The sequence below is a fragment of the Homarus americanus genome, unplaced genomic scaffold (assembly GCF_018991925.1).
Source record: "Homarus americanus isolate GMGI-L3 unplaced genomic scaffold, GMGI_Hamer_2.0 scaffold50564, whole genome shotgun sequence".
Lineage (NCBI taxonomy): Eukaryota > Metazoa > Arthropoda > Malacostraca > Decapoda > Nephropidae > Homarus > Homarus americanus.
The window spans coordinates 3,136,237-3,150,825 of NW_024715014.1; the positions used below are offsets into that span (position 1 = coordinate 3,136,237).

At 40.0% G+C, this 14,589-nt stretch overlaps 2 protein-coding genes across 2 annotated transcripts in view; one reads left to right on the forward strand and one right to left on the reverse strand.

Annotated features, from left to right (window-relative positions):
- LOC121853154 (prolyl 4-hydroxylase subunit alpha-2-like) overlaps positions 1–14,589 on the reverse strand; it is a 49,175-nt gene that overhangs the window by 7,708 nt on the left and 26,878 nt on the right. The window lies entirely within an intron of this gene.
- On the forward strand, positions 12,201–13,521 carry LOC121853158. The gene has a single exon (XM_042347123.1). The coding sequence runs from the start codon at positions 12,251–12,253 to the stop codon at positions 13,130–13,132; it is 882 nt and encodes a 293-aa protein (XP_042203057.1). The 5' UTR covers positions 12,201–12,250; the 3' UTR covers positions 13,133–13,521.

Consider the following 14,589-nt stretch of genomic DNA (forward strand, 5'->3'; position numbering starts at 1 on the left):
AGAAAAACCGACTCGAAAATAAAGAAAAAATGAAGAACAGAGAGAGAGAGAGAGAGAGAGAGAGAGAGAGACACTAATAGCTCATAATAGCCTCTTGTTACAGAATTCCTCAGTAAACAACACACACACACTATTGTTTACAGCTAAGCCAAGCCTCGCACACACACACACACACACACACACACACAATCTTCTCAGGTAATAACTACAAGACGCTGAAGGCATAGTTAATGTATCTGTGACATGAATCGTGTGTAAAAAGTAAAAGTGCGATCGCCTTTTGTCTTCCGTATAGTGTGGCTAGAGAGCGTTTACCAGCCAGGATGTAATTGACTGACTGCAGGAAAGAAGAATATGTTATAATTATCTACAATAATATTCTGTATCTATGGATGAAATGATAAAAGAGAATTATAAAATATCATAATATAATGGGAAGAACAAGGAAGAAGAAATAAGGAAGTGATATATAAAGTAGGAAAAAGTGTGGGGTGAGTTCAGCCGACCAGAGCATCTTTGGCAAGTGACCAGCAGATGGTATGACTCTTTTACTTTTTACTTTTATCCTCGTCGCCACTGATCGGCTCCTTAGACGCTTGGGTGGTCGGTCATGTCTCTATTACGCACTGTTGGCAACTACTGGGCATGCACCGGCTCCTGGATATATCTGAACCTGTTCCAGTGTTGGTCAAGTCTGGCCTTGAATGAGCTCACACTCGGTGCCATCACAACACTCTCTGGTAGATTGTTCCAAGGGTTCACAACTCTCACTCTGGACCTTACCCCTTTCTTTTTTCTGCCACTTATGTATTAGGTCTTCTCCACCAACACTTGAATCACCAATACTCTTAATGTAATATATGTAGCGAAATATATTCAATGACTTAAATCAGTTGTGAGTCCACTTTGTTTATGCTTGTCTGCAACTAAACCTTGTGCTCGTCCCTTCGAGGTTAAGTTCCTATATAGCTATTATCAGTTATTCTACTCGTATTGTTTAGGGTTATTTTAGAAGCTAACATTATTCTGGCCTCCACAACATAAATAAATAGAAAGACGACTTGGCTAGCTTGTGGGTATTGCCATCTTATTCGAGTGGTGGTAATTCACGGTGCAGGGGAGGACAGACAAAATCCTTATGAAATTCAGGTCAAGTCGTCATCAGCTGGAGGGCACCACTAACACTGACAGGATAATGAATGGCGTAAAAGACATTGCACTGTTATCCTGTTCACCCATTCACAGTGATAAAACTATATCTAGCGGAAAGTCGTATGATGGGATTTTGTGTTTGAACTGATATTAGTACCATTATGAGACACGATCCCCTCGCCTAACCTAACCTAACTTAACCTAACCTAACCTGAACTGACCTCACTTGAAAGCCTAACCTAACCTAACCCCCATCCTTTTCAGTCGCCTCGTATGAGAAATAGGGAATATCTATTCTTTAAAACTCTCAAATCTGCGAAATTTGCGAAATTTACAAAACCTACTTACAGCTCGGTGGACTGGGAATACCCCGGAATCGAACCACCGACTCTTTTAAGACAGGCGAGTTCTGTGTACCGTCAACCACCGCACCGTGGACTTACTGCCCTACCTCAAGTGACCTCTGGCAATGATTCTAACTCACCATTTGGTATTTCCGGGTTCTGTTCTATTTTTTGTCTGTATTACGTCTTATTATCGTTATTATGATTTGTCTTTATAACGAAAAGTATTAGTGTAGTGTTACCCAGCGGCTCTCAGCGGTGTGTGAGGTCAGACACTCTAACACGTCGATATACCGTGGGAAGTGTATAGCCCAGTGTAGTGCAGGAACATAATTGTCAATGAAAAATATAAGTTATAATAATCATATTTTTTTCTTAACGGGTTACTAAGAGATTGTGAAGTATAAATTATAATGAAAATACCAAGAACAAATTATGAAGATATTGATGATAAATTATACCGCCGATGTTAGGATGGAATAAGTTAGTGAACAAAGTATTGGAATTTAAAGAATAGAAATGAAAAATTAGCCTACAGTAATTTTTTGTCTGTCTTTTAGAACATAGAAATTCACACAGTGATCGCGGGCCCTTCGTGCCCTTGTGAAAGTTTGAATGCTCGTGACAGCGTACAGCGAATGAGGGTGCGCCAAGTCCGTAAACTTGCATTTTTTTCCATCGTAAATAAAATGGTTAATTAATGCCTTCCTAAAGAAACCATCGACATGGGACCATGTTTGTTTCACTCTACGAATTTTTTTGCGATTTATCCACCAAGTTTGATGAAAAACGATTGTGCCGTTTCGGCTGCCCAGAACAAACAGACAGACAGACAGACAAACAGACAGTACAGACAGCTATTCCTATAGTATATTAGATAGTATATTAGATACATGATTATCGCACAAACAGACAGACAGACAGATACACACGTACACAGAGGTAATCAGTATACGTGACATTAAAAAATATTAGAATTCATTTAATAAATCACTCTAGTCTGTCGTCTAAAATTAATCCATTTTTTGTCAACATTTATACGACTACCTGATGTTATCTTCTTGGTAAATCAGGTTTTCCAAAAATTGAACGTTGGGGAACATTAGGCCTCACGAACATAACTTAACCTACACAACAAAAGTAATAATCTCAGTAAGTTAGCCGCGTGTAATCCTTTCAGCTATCCTTCCTATTTCTCTTATATCCTTTAAAATCAATTGCATCAACTACCTTCCCCCAATCAGTCAATTCTTGCAACCCTTTCAATTATTGTCCCATCCCACGGAATTCCTCATCTGCCCAGCAAAGCTTATTTCCACCTCTAACACCCTATTCAGACTACTGTACCTTCCCACCCTCTACAACATCATTCGTTTCCCCAACACCTTTCAAAAATAACTCCGCCTCTCCTACCTGCCTTCCCAAGCATTTACTGGGGCTGTGGTGAGTGAGTGTGTTGTGGTGGGGAGGGTGCGGTGAGTGAGTGTGTGGTGGTGGGGAGGGTGCGGTGAGTGAGTGTGTGGTGGTGGGGAGGGTGCGGTGAGTGAGTGTGTGGTGGTGGGGAGGGTGCGGTGAGTGAGTGTGTGGTGGTGGGGAGGAGGTGCGGTGAGTGGTGTGTGGTGGTGGGGAGGGTGCGGTGAGTGAGTGTGTGGTGGTGGGAGGACGGTGAGTGAGTGTGTTGTGGTGGGGACGGTGCGGTGAGTGAGTGTGAGGGTGCGGTGAGTGGGTGTGTGGTGGTGGGGAGGGTGCGGTGAGTGAGTGTGTGGTGGTGGGGAGGGTGCGGTGAGTGAGTGTGTGGTGGTGGGGAGGGTGCTGTGAGTGAGTGAGTGAGTGTGTGGTGGTGAGGAGGGGATCAAGGTCAAGCTCTTCACCAAGCACTTTCCCCTCCTTCCCCCCTCATCCCCTCCTAGAGACGTCCTCACTACTACCAGATCCCACAAGGTCTCGCTTTTTTCCCCCCTTCAGTTTCACCTTAAACGCTCTGACCACATTCATTTTCTTGACATCATTCCCAGTAAAGTTGAGATCACTTAATCCATCATTTCTTCATTTATATGTGTTTTTTTTTATGTTAATTAGAGTCTTTAAAGGCTCGATTCTTGAAGCTGCATTAACCAAGTGTTGGATATTGAGGTAGGTAAGACATTATTTAAATACTTAAGGCGATAATACTTAGTGTGTTCCTGTCTCGCAACTTTTAAATCTTTATTGGAGGAAAATTTGTCGAATGTTGTATTATTTTATATATAAGTTTATGCAGTCGTATATATGTTTTGTTTTGTGCATTAATATTTTTCTCATCATTTATTATTTTTAATTTATTTGTTATTGAATAATTTATTTTTATTGTTTTGTATCTTTATCACTTTGAAGTTATTTATCCTTTAATATTTAGAGAAATATATTTATAATGTCTATTTTCTCACCGTTAGTCTCAGATCACGGTACTATCGATCTATGTGTCGCCACTGTGTACGGCTCTCCACCACAACTTATTTTACCTCTAAGATAAATCACCCTAACACTATTTGGGGGATGAGGTTAGGTTAGGTTAGGTTAGGTTAGGTCAAGTTAGATGACACAAGGGTAGGTTGGTACATGTCACCTCCATAAAAGGTTTTCAATATCTCTCACAGTAATCTTTCATTTGATTTCTCCTGTGTTCCATCAGAGAGACACACCACCAGAGACCTTGTCAAGGAATATCAAGAAACTAAGTAGCGGAATTCACCTTAACATTTACCGAATAATATAAGATATCCTCGACTATTACTAAAACTATTATTTTCATTATTCGTTTTCTCTTGTGTTGGCTATCTTTTTTTCCTTTCATTTATATATATTAAAAAAAATACTCAACATTTATGTATTTCAATGTTTATTTGTCATTTATTCACACTTCTGCTGGAATAAAAAAAATGATAAAGTCTTAAACGAAGAATTTTATTTTTTTTTCTTAAAGCAGCGAGTTGGTTTCTAAATATGGAGAGCGCGAAGGAACGGGAAGGGGTGACTATCCTATAATGATATATACAGTATCTGACTTTGGTCTCTTGTGAGTTGTGATGTCAAGCGCTGTAACCATTTATAAACACACACGCTTCATGAAACAGTTGGGTTATAATTATTACTTGTTAATTGATCAAATATTACAAATACACACACACACATATGGTATTTAGTAATGAATGCTTTCTGATGTTCTCGTGTCGTGAAAAAAAATGTATTATGTTGGCTTCCATTTTCAGTCTTATTATTATTATTATTATTATTATTATGATTATTATTTTTATTATTATTATATTTTATTCCTTTTGTTAATATTTATTTTTTGTAAGTAGATTGCCGGGACCATAATTACATCCGGTCTTTCTATTAGCTTTTGTTTGACTTTTTGTGAAATCTTTTGTTAATATCTAAAGTGACAAAAAGTATGTATGTTTATGCTACATATACATTATTAGGGTAATTTCTGAACGGTAATTTCTGAACACCTGTGGGAATCAAAGGCTCAAATTCACAAAGGTTTTTTAAATCAGTTTTGTCTCTAAGCTGGTATTACGAAAGCTTATTGTCACATAATATAGTCTTTTGTCAAATTTTGGAGTCATTTTGGCGTCTTGCGGTGTCGCTTACGTGCGGCAGTTAGGGAGGTTCTTATTTTCACAGTTACCAGGAAAATTTGACGTACGGGAATTTATGAACCCTGGACAAGTTTTTTCTACCAGCACCCAGCACACATGTTCCTCACTAACGCAGCTAACGTGTTTGTTTTGTTTTCATTTTGGATTATCGACGAGTCTGCCCAGTGTTCGTCCACGTATACCAAAGGCGGCGCAACAAGTGTGGGCAGCAGTGATAAATGTACATAGAGATTTGGGAATTATAAAGATATAAAAATGCTTCTTCAACTGTACAAATCTCACGTTCGTCCCACCCATAGAAAAGACAATTCGGAACTATGTCATCCTGATTATCCAAGTAGACTGAAGGCCATAGGTCTAACAACCCTTCAGACAAGGCACAATGGTGTCAGGTCTCATTGAAACATTTAAAATCCTGAAAGGGATGAAAAATGTGAACCCAGGCCATTTCTTTGTGATGTCGCGCACCGCCAACACGAGGGTCACAACTACAAGCTCGCCAAGTTATCATGCAGAACGAACATAAGTAAATACCTCTCTCATAGAGGTTGATAAACCTATGGAACGGCCTACCAGCCCAAGCAGTGGAATCAACAACAGCACTGGGCTTCAAAACAGCCTTTGACAAAACGATCAAGAACAATAGAGGGATCGTACACAGGTGAGTGGCCTAGACATGGGTGGCCACCAGGTGAATAAGGTGCAGTAAATATACACCATTTCCACATATACGAGAATATAATCCACGGATACGACATAATATATACTACATATAAGAACACCTTCAATCATTAATTAAGAAACAGGTTATTGAGTACAAGTGAATTATTTCCTATATCCACTTTTAATTAGTTCTTGTATGTAAATATTCCACACAGCGACAGCCTCACAGCGGGACTTGAAGGCTATATTATATCTATCCAAAGTAACAAATTAAATAGTAATGAATTTTAATTAATTGGGAGATACATTTAAATTATATACTTTGGTGGCTATATAAATCCCAACTGGATATTATGATGTTGTGTGGGAAGCCATTATCTTCATCTTAACTCTCACAGTGTCGGGTGATGGTAAGGGCGTGTTTCATACTAGGACTCAACGATTTATCAACCATAATGAATATACAAACACACGAGAGAGAGAGACTTGAGACCGGACCGTCAGTATAAGAGACAGAAGGGAGGGAGATAGTGTGGGAGAGATTGTGAGATTGAAGAGAGAGATAACAAGGGTGGAGTTACCTAGAGAGAGAGAGAGAGTGCAGGGTGGTAACTGGGCAGACGAGGAAACACAATAGCAGCGCCCCTTTTATTTAACCAGTGTTAGATTTATTCAGATACGTTTAACAGACAGACAGATAGACAGATATATTCTCTCATGGGTCAAGAGGTTAATGATTCTTACATGCAAGGATACACACACACACACACACACACACACATACACACACACACACATACACATACATACACATACACACACACACATACATACACACACACACATGTATAATGAAAGGTAAATAATAATAATTTTAAAATGGTAGACATAAAAGAGAAATAAAGATAAAAATATAAATATGTAAATATAAATAACAATTGTCGTTTCATTTTACATATTACACCCCCCCCCCGCCCCCCACCCCCCCCTCCCACCCCCGGTCCCAAAAGCCCCCGTAATTGCTAAGTCTCAGTTGCATTCCAAACCTATTAACCTTACATTAAACATCATTTCTAATAGACCTCAATCAACCATTAGCACATGACCTTCTTAAAGATTTGGAATCCATTAGTAGTGAACCTTATTAGGATTGGATTCTATTTTATATTCATCCTGACACACGCGAGACATTATCCAAACACAACTCTTGCATTATCGGTACAAACATGTAGGACAAAAACACAAAAACAGTAGTTGAAGATAATGAGGCTTTTGGTGCTTTGGCTGAAACTCTTAACAACAACAACAACTACAACAACAACAACAACAACAATAATAACAACAACAACAACAACAACAATAATAATGAGACAACAACACGGGTAAAAAAAAATCATGAGACAGTAAATAATTTCCAAACATAAATAGAAACGAAGGATTTTTCTCTTCACTTCTCAAATCTGAAGATAAAAAAACCCTCACACGACAAAAGCAGTTCTATAAAAAAAAAAAAAAAGTCCCCCCTCGATCGTATATGCAAATTAGTCCAGACAAACAGACAAAACATCCCATGAATGAGTCTTTTGTATATCCAGAACAAACCAATTACCACCCAGTTTTAAACCAATCGGATAAAAGCTTTCACAAATCCTCCTCCAATCACGATCGTTTCCCACTGTCATGGTCCCTTGGTGATGTAGTTGACTCAGGTGACTGGCATACGAGTCAAAGTGAGTCCCATGCGAGTCAAGGTGAGTCTCATGGGTCAAGAGTGCGTGAGATGGTGAGGAGAGACATCAATTAAGGAGACAAGGTGTGCACAGTACTTAATGATTCACACCTCCAGTCTCTATATTGTGCTATTGTTGACATTCTCTTCACGATGATAAGAGAGTGGAGGTGAACATGGTGTGTGTGTGTGTGTGCGTGTGTGTGTGTGTGCGTGTGTGTGTGTGTGTGTGTGTGCGTGTGTGTGTGTGTGTGAGTGTGTGTGTGTGTGTGATAAGGGATGCAGATATAGAGAGAATTAAAGCAAAGGGAGAGAAAGAGAGATTAACCTAAACAACAACAATAATAATAATAATAATAATAATAATAATAATAATAATAAAAATCAGAAGAAGAAGAACAACAGCAACAACAACAAACACAAAAACAACAACACCATCTCGGGATTCTAGACACGGTTACTTTCCTGCATAGCCTCTGCCAACCCCAGTAGGTCATAGGTGAGGAACTGCTATTATACCGTGAGTGTGAGGCGTACCCAGTGAGAGAGAGAGAGAGAGAGAGAGAGAGAGAGAGAGAGAGAGAGAGAGAGAGAGAGAGAGAGAGAATAAACATAACTAATTGCCATCATCGGAAAAGGACCGTAATTTCCGAAAAGCGAAATCAATAATAATAATAATAATAATAATTTCCTTACCTTCTCGTTCACCAAAAAGATAAGGTATATTTTTGACCTTGAGTCTTATTAAGTATTCACACAGGTGTAGGAAATACAGGTAACTCACCCCGGGCACACCTGAAGGCCTTATTAACCTTGTGTATGGGTGTGTGTAATAACCTTAAGTGTTCAGTAAGGGAGTGGGTATAGGTGTGTGTGTGTATGTGTGTGTGTGTGTGTTTGTGTGTGTATGTGTGTGTGTGTTCAGTCAAGCGTCTTTATCAATGCAAATAAAATTCATTATACACCAAAAATATGAAAAAAATATATAAAAAATTGAATGACTGTTAATTATAAATATGACACTAATAAAATACACAAAAATACGACCATCAAATAAATAACAGGAGATAATGGCGTTAATGACCTCAGTAAACATTTAAAAGACTTTCAAGACAATAAATGATAAGAAGTTTTTATAGATTCGGTTCATCCCTTCAAGTGTTATGTACACCGTAAGATTAGATATCCGTTTATCCCTGTGTGTATAATGTTAAGCTCCGGTATATATCACAAGAAACTCAATCTGGTTGCTGGTGTTCGCTGCCAGGCATACAAATAATTAATCGATAACTTATTAAAATATACCCATAAATTATCTACTAATAAAAACAGTGTATAAATAATTCTTTATACTGACTGAAATAAATATAATACAGACAGTAATTTGAGGGCATTAATTAATTATATTTTATTTATGTTACGTTTATACTATATTTGTAAATAGTGACCAAGTTCACCCATGCAGCAGTGATGGGACACCTAACTTTGCAGATGAGGGAAGTAAACGGTGGTTGAGTGCAGTGCCTCGCTCATACTGCTTCTATAGTCTACACAGTGTGCTTATGTCCGGGCTTGCCCTTAACGGCCCATCAGATATATGAGAGTAACTTTCAAATAATACGGCAGTAATGAGAGAGTGAAATGGACAGAAAAGGCGAGAAAGAAAAATAAAGAAAAGAGAGAAAGGAAAATACACTAATATTACTTATTGCGAAGTTGAAGTGAAACAGAAAAAGAAGAAAAATAAAAGAGAGGAAGAGGAGAAACAAGAAGAAGGGAAGTTACAGAGTGTTTTATAATACACAATCTACTACACTTTATTAACTACACATAGGGAGACGGATAAATACACACATGCAGTTCAGTATACACCCACGAAATATTAATGGAAATGCTTAGATTCAACAGAAGCTTCGTAGAGAAAATATCCACAATAAATGACATAATTTATTCAGTATTTGACATCAAGTCGTAAAAGTCACTCAGATATCCATGAAATTATGCAATAACTTAGATCGTATGTAAATTAGATGCTGAAATGAAGGTGCATCTAAAAGAGAATACGTTCATTGAATTCCTTGACCATTTTCGTGTTATGCAAATTGGTTTATCTGTTTATCTGTGCAATACTGTGCAGCCTTGTTCAATGTCCGTCCGGGCTGCCTGGATATAAATATTCCTATAAATTTTGTTTTCGGGGTGAAAGTGGAAGGTGGTAGTGTGAAGGTTGTATCCATGTGTGTGTGTGTGTGTGTGCCGCTGCATGGAATGTCAGGACCCTTCTGAATACTGGCACAAATGAGCGTCCTGAAAGAAGAACAGCCCTTGTGGCAAAAGAGCTGGCTAGGTATAATATCGACATAGCAGCCATTAGTGAGTCCCAGCTCCCAGACGAGGGTCGACTCACAGAACGGGGGTCTGGCTATACCTTCTTCTGGAAGGGTAATCCTGCTGCGGAGAGAAGCCGTATATATGGAGTTGGCTTTACCATTCGCCAATCCATCCTACACAGGCTAACTCAAATGCCTGTTGGGACCAACGAGCGCCTCATGACGCCCAGAGTCCCACTGAATCACTCACGTCATGCCTTCTTCATCAGTGCATACGCCCCAACACTGGATGCAGAGGATGACATCAAGGAGGCCTTTTATACCGACCTTGACAGAGTGCTAACCTCTATCCCCAGAGAAGATAAGGTTGTTCTCCTTGGTGACTTCAGTGCCAGAGTTGGCAAAGATGCTGTCATTTGGCAGGGAATCAAAAGGAGAAACGGAATAGGCAAGTGTGATCCCAACGGCCTATTCCTCCTCAGCAAGTGTGCTGCTCACAACCTCGCTATCACCAACACCCTGTTTAGGCAGGTCGACAAGTTCAAGGGTTCGTGGCAACACTCACGATCCAAACACTGGCATCTCATTGACTACATCATTGTCAGACTACATCATTGTCAGAGAAAGAGATCGCCAAGATGTCCTCATCACCCGAGCCATGCTTGGCTCAGACCACTGCGACACTGATCATCGGCTCGTCAGAGCCAGACTCTCACTTCATGTCGCCCCAAAATGGCGAATGCAACAAAGCCTTCAGAAAAGATTTTAACACTAAGTGCCTGGAGGATCCACTGGTAGCACATGCATTCAGAGAGCAGCTTGAACATGGGCCGAGTAGTAGTAGTAGTAGTAGTAGTAGTAGTAGTAGTTTGTGTGTGTGTGTGTGTTTGGTTAGAAAGAGAGAGAGAGAGAGAGAGGATAAAAAGAAACACACTAAGAGAACGGTTCTTAACTACCCTGGCTATTGAACCACCTTCACACTAACAACACCATTATCCTCAGCCTTTATTTTCACTGGACTGGCTGACGGCTAAACATATTTATCTTTAATTTGTTTGTTTACCCAAGATAACGTAACGTAACGAAACGAAACCTAACTTATCCTAACCCAACCTAACCAGTAGACTGCTTTAACAGTCGAGAGAGAGAGAGAGAGTCTCTCTCTCTCTCTCTCTCTCTCTCTCTCTCTCACCAACTTTTGTTTTTGTCTTCCTGTGAGACTCCTGTTGTCAATCATCGGTAACACAGCCACATAAGTTTCCTCCTCCTGCCCCACGTCTGCACCATCCCACCGCAGGCAAGTTCCCCTACCGCCCACCCCTCCAGCCCCCCCACACACACACGCACACACACACACACACCAAGCATCACTACTCTCACACCTTCACCTTTACTGTAACTTGGTAATAAAGGACAAAGTAAAAGAATGAAATAATTTATGGTGTTTATGTCAACAAAGAGGCAGTACAAAATGGTGGAGGAACTGGAAGATTAAAGATCGTAATTTATTTCACCTAAAGATGGATCAGTCTAATGGTAAACTAACCTAACCTAACCTAACATAACCTTACCTAACCTATCCTAACCGAACCTAACATAACCTTACCTACCTTAACCTAATCTAACTTAACCTGACCTAACTTAACCCATACTAACCTAACCTATCTTAACCAAATTAACTTAACCTATTCTAATCTAACCAAACCTAGCCTAACCAAACCAAACCCAACCTTCAAGCAATAATCTGTACGAGGAAACTTGGTGATGATATTTCCCAGTTAGCTTCATGGTGTCCTCGGTGACTGGCTGCGTCTGCGTCTTATCTATGTAGAGAAGTTGTTGATGTCTGTGTAGTTTAGGAGGAGGAAAAGGTGTCTGTAACGAGTTCTATAGGAAGGTGAGGAGTTACTGACAGAAGATATAAATAATTTTCTTCCTCCTGGCACAGTGATGGCATGTGGCCGATATCGTCTCGTCGTCACTCTTGTCTCCGTGGCTTCGTTCTTCTCGCTGGTAAGTTTTCATGGCATGGCATCGTGTTCTGCCCACTCCACTGTGTTTTATATATATATATATATATATATATATATATATATATATATATATATATATATATATATATATATATATATATATATATATAACATTTGTTTAACAGTGCATGAGTTTTTAAATGCCACATTGACGTTCCAGGTCGTGTGTAATAAGATGGTGGGGGTAATGTTACAATATGGTAGAGCTAATCATCAGGTGATATAGATTGATTGATAAAGGTAAATAACAGTTGAGAGTTGTTCTCAGACAGCTATGCTTGTGGGTTACTTTCAGGTGGCGGTGTACGTGGGCGGCGGGGGTGGCAGGTGGCAGGTACCGGGGGAAGCGACAGTCATGCACAACGAGTTAATCAGCAGGATGAGAGGGCCCCTGGCCGGTGAGGAGCCCTTGGTAGTGGCGGAGCTGAAGGAGAAGTATCTGGCCCCGCCTTCTACCCTCCCCTACAACCTCACCCGCCACAACATCGTGAAACTCAAGTTGGGACAATCCTTCGGCTGGGAGTTTTATCATTACTATATAAAGTACTTCTTCGGTGACCAGCGAGGCGGGTTCTTCCTGGAGGCGGGCGCCCTTGACGGGGAGGTTCTCTCTAACACACTCTGGTTGGAGATGAACCTGGGATGGTCGGGGCTGCTAATCGAAGCTGATCCCGGCAACTTCCAACATCTCACGTGGAGGAGGCGTCGAGCATGGACCTCTAACACCTGTATAGCTAAAGAGAAGTACCCAAGAGAGGCTGTGTTTGAGGTTCTCCAGCCCGACAACAACGTAGGAGACAATCAGTGGATCTTCAAGGCCAACACACGAGAAACAGACTCTTACTTCACCAAGTTCTACGATGAGTTGAGTGGTTCTTCCCGAAGGTCCTACTCAATGGCGCAATGTTTCCCTCTTGTCTCTTACCTCCTGGCCCTCAACGTCACCACAATCGACCTCCTCTCACTCGACATCCAAGGCAACGAATGGGAGGTGATAAAGTCACTTTCCCCGGGGCAGGTGGTGGTGAGGGCAATGGCTGTAGAACACTTCGCACCGGCAGAGTCATTCAGCGGAGGACAGAGACTGGACGAAGCCTTCATTAAGTATATGGAGGGTGTTGGCTACATCCTCGTCGACGTCAACCTCAAGACAGATTACTTCTTCATCCTTAAGACAGATCAGCGACTGAGAGTTAAAAGTGACCCAGACACAATAGTTAAGTACAAGAACAAGTAGTGAGAAGCAAAACAGGGGCCTTTAACTGAGTAAACTGACCTAATCTAACCTTATCTGACCTAACTTAATCTACCCTAACCTAGCTTAACCTAGACTAAAATAATCTAACCTAATCTAACCTAACCAAATATAACCTTATCTAACCACCCCCCTCATTAATAGATACACTGAATATGTTGCAATATATCATCAGTGTATTCCTGGTAACTCGCTCCCAAAAAAATATCTCTACTGAGGGATCCAATGAATTTCAGAATGAACACTGTGACTCCTGTTGTCTCGGTAAGGTTGTCAAAATCCTTCGTACGTTGTGTCATATTTCTCATACAAAATCGTAAAGATATTTTTTTGACCGATGCTTAATGTTGATTTATTATGGTATCTTAAGTGAATAAATATGGACGACAATTACAAGTTGCATCTTTTTATTTTCCCTTGTAATTATTTTAGTTGTTCATGAATTAGTATACTTGACTAAAGGCTTTATAGTTCAGGTTTAGTTATATATTATAATAAAAATTATAATAGTTTAGGCTTTTAATCAACTGAAATCGTTTTCTTTGAAGTCTCCCACCCGTCAGATACCATTTTCTTTCACAGACTAGAGAAAAAATATACCCAAATTCTACGGTGGGTGATAGAACTTAACCCAAACCCATTTAAAAACATCACCCATGGCCCATAACATTTTTAAACCATAACAAAAAACCGATCTTAAAACTCCGAGAGATATGAATGACTACACAGAACAAAAAATATTCAAAGTTTAGTTTAAGTCCTGATCATGTTTTAAAGATGTTTCCGACAACCTCTAACCTTATTCTCATCTATACACCTCACTGATACATCATTACGGACTATTGGTATTCCTCCTTCATCAGCAATAATGGTCTCTCTCTCTCGCACAACTTCCACCATTGACCAAAGAGACACATCACTACCCCACACACACACACACTCGTCAAGCCTATCACAGTAGAAGCCTCGCCCTCACAGAACTCTCTCTACACTATCCCTTCAAGGTTATTCTGCTCACAGTAATCATAGTCTTCAGCACCATAAATCTCAGTGACCATGAAGCCATTCTCAGCGCCGATAACCCATTTCTTAAACGCCAATAACCATGACGCCAATATAAGAGCCGGTGTGGAATTGAGCTTCATAATCATACCTCAGAGTCTAATAATAATCATATATCGGACTCTGATCTAACGGACAAACCTCTTATATCATGTCCGTTAGAAGGAAGTTTAATTTATAACGGACTTTGATCTAACGGACAAACCTGTTAGAAGGAGGTGACCTTTACATTATTACCAGATCAGTTATCTTACCTTATGCTTTTTAGGTCTGTTTAGAGTGATGACATCCCTTAAAACACCCCTTATCTCCTTCGCTGTTGCTGTTTACACAAGACATGAGACCTGAGAGGTATTCTGGGTGACTGAACTTTGTGC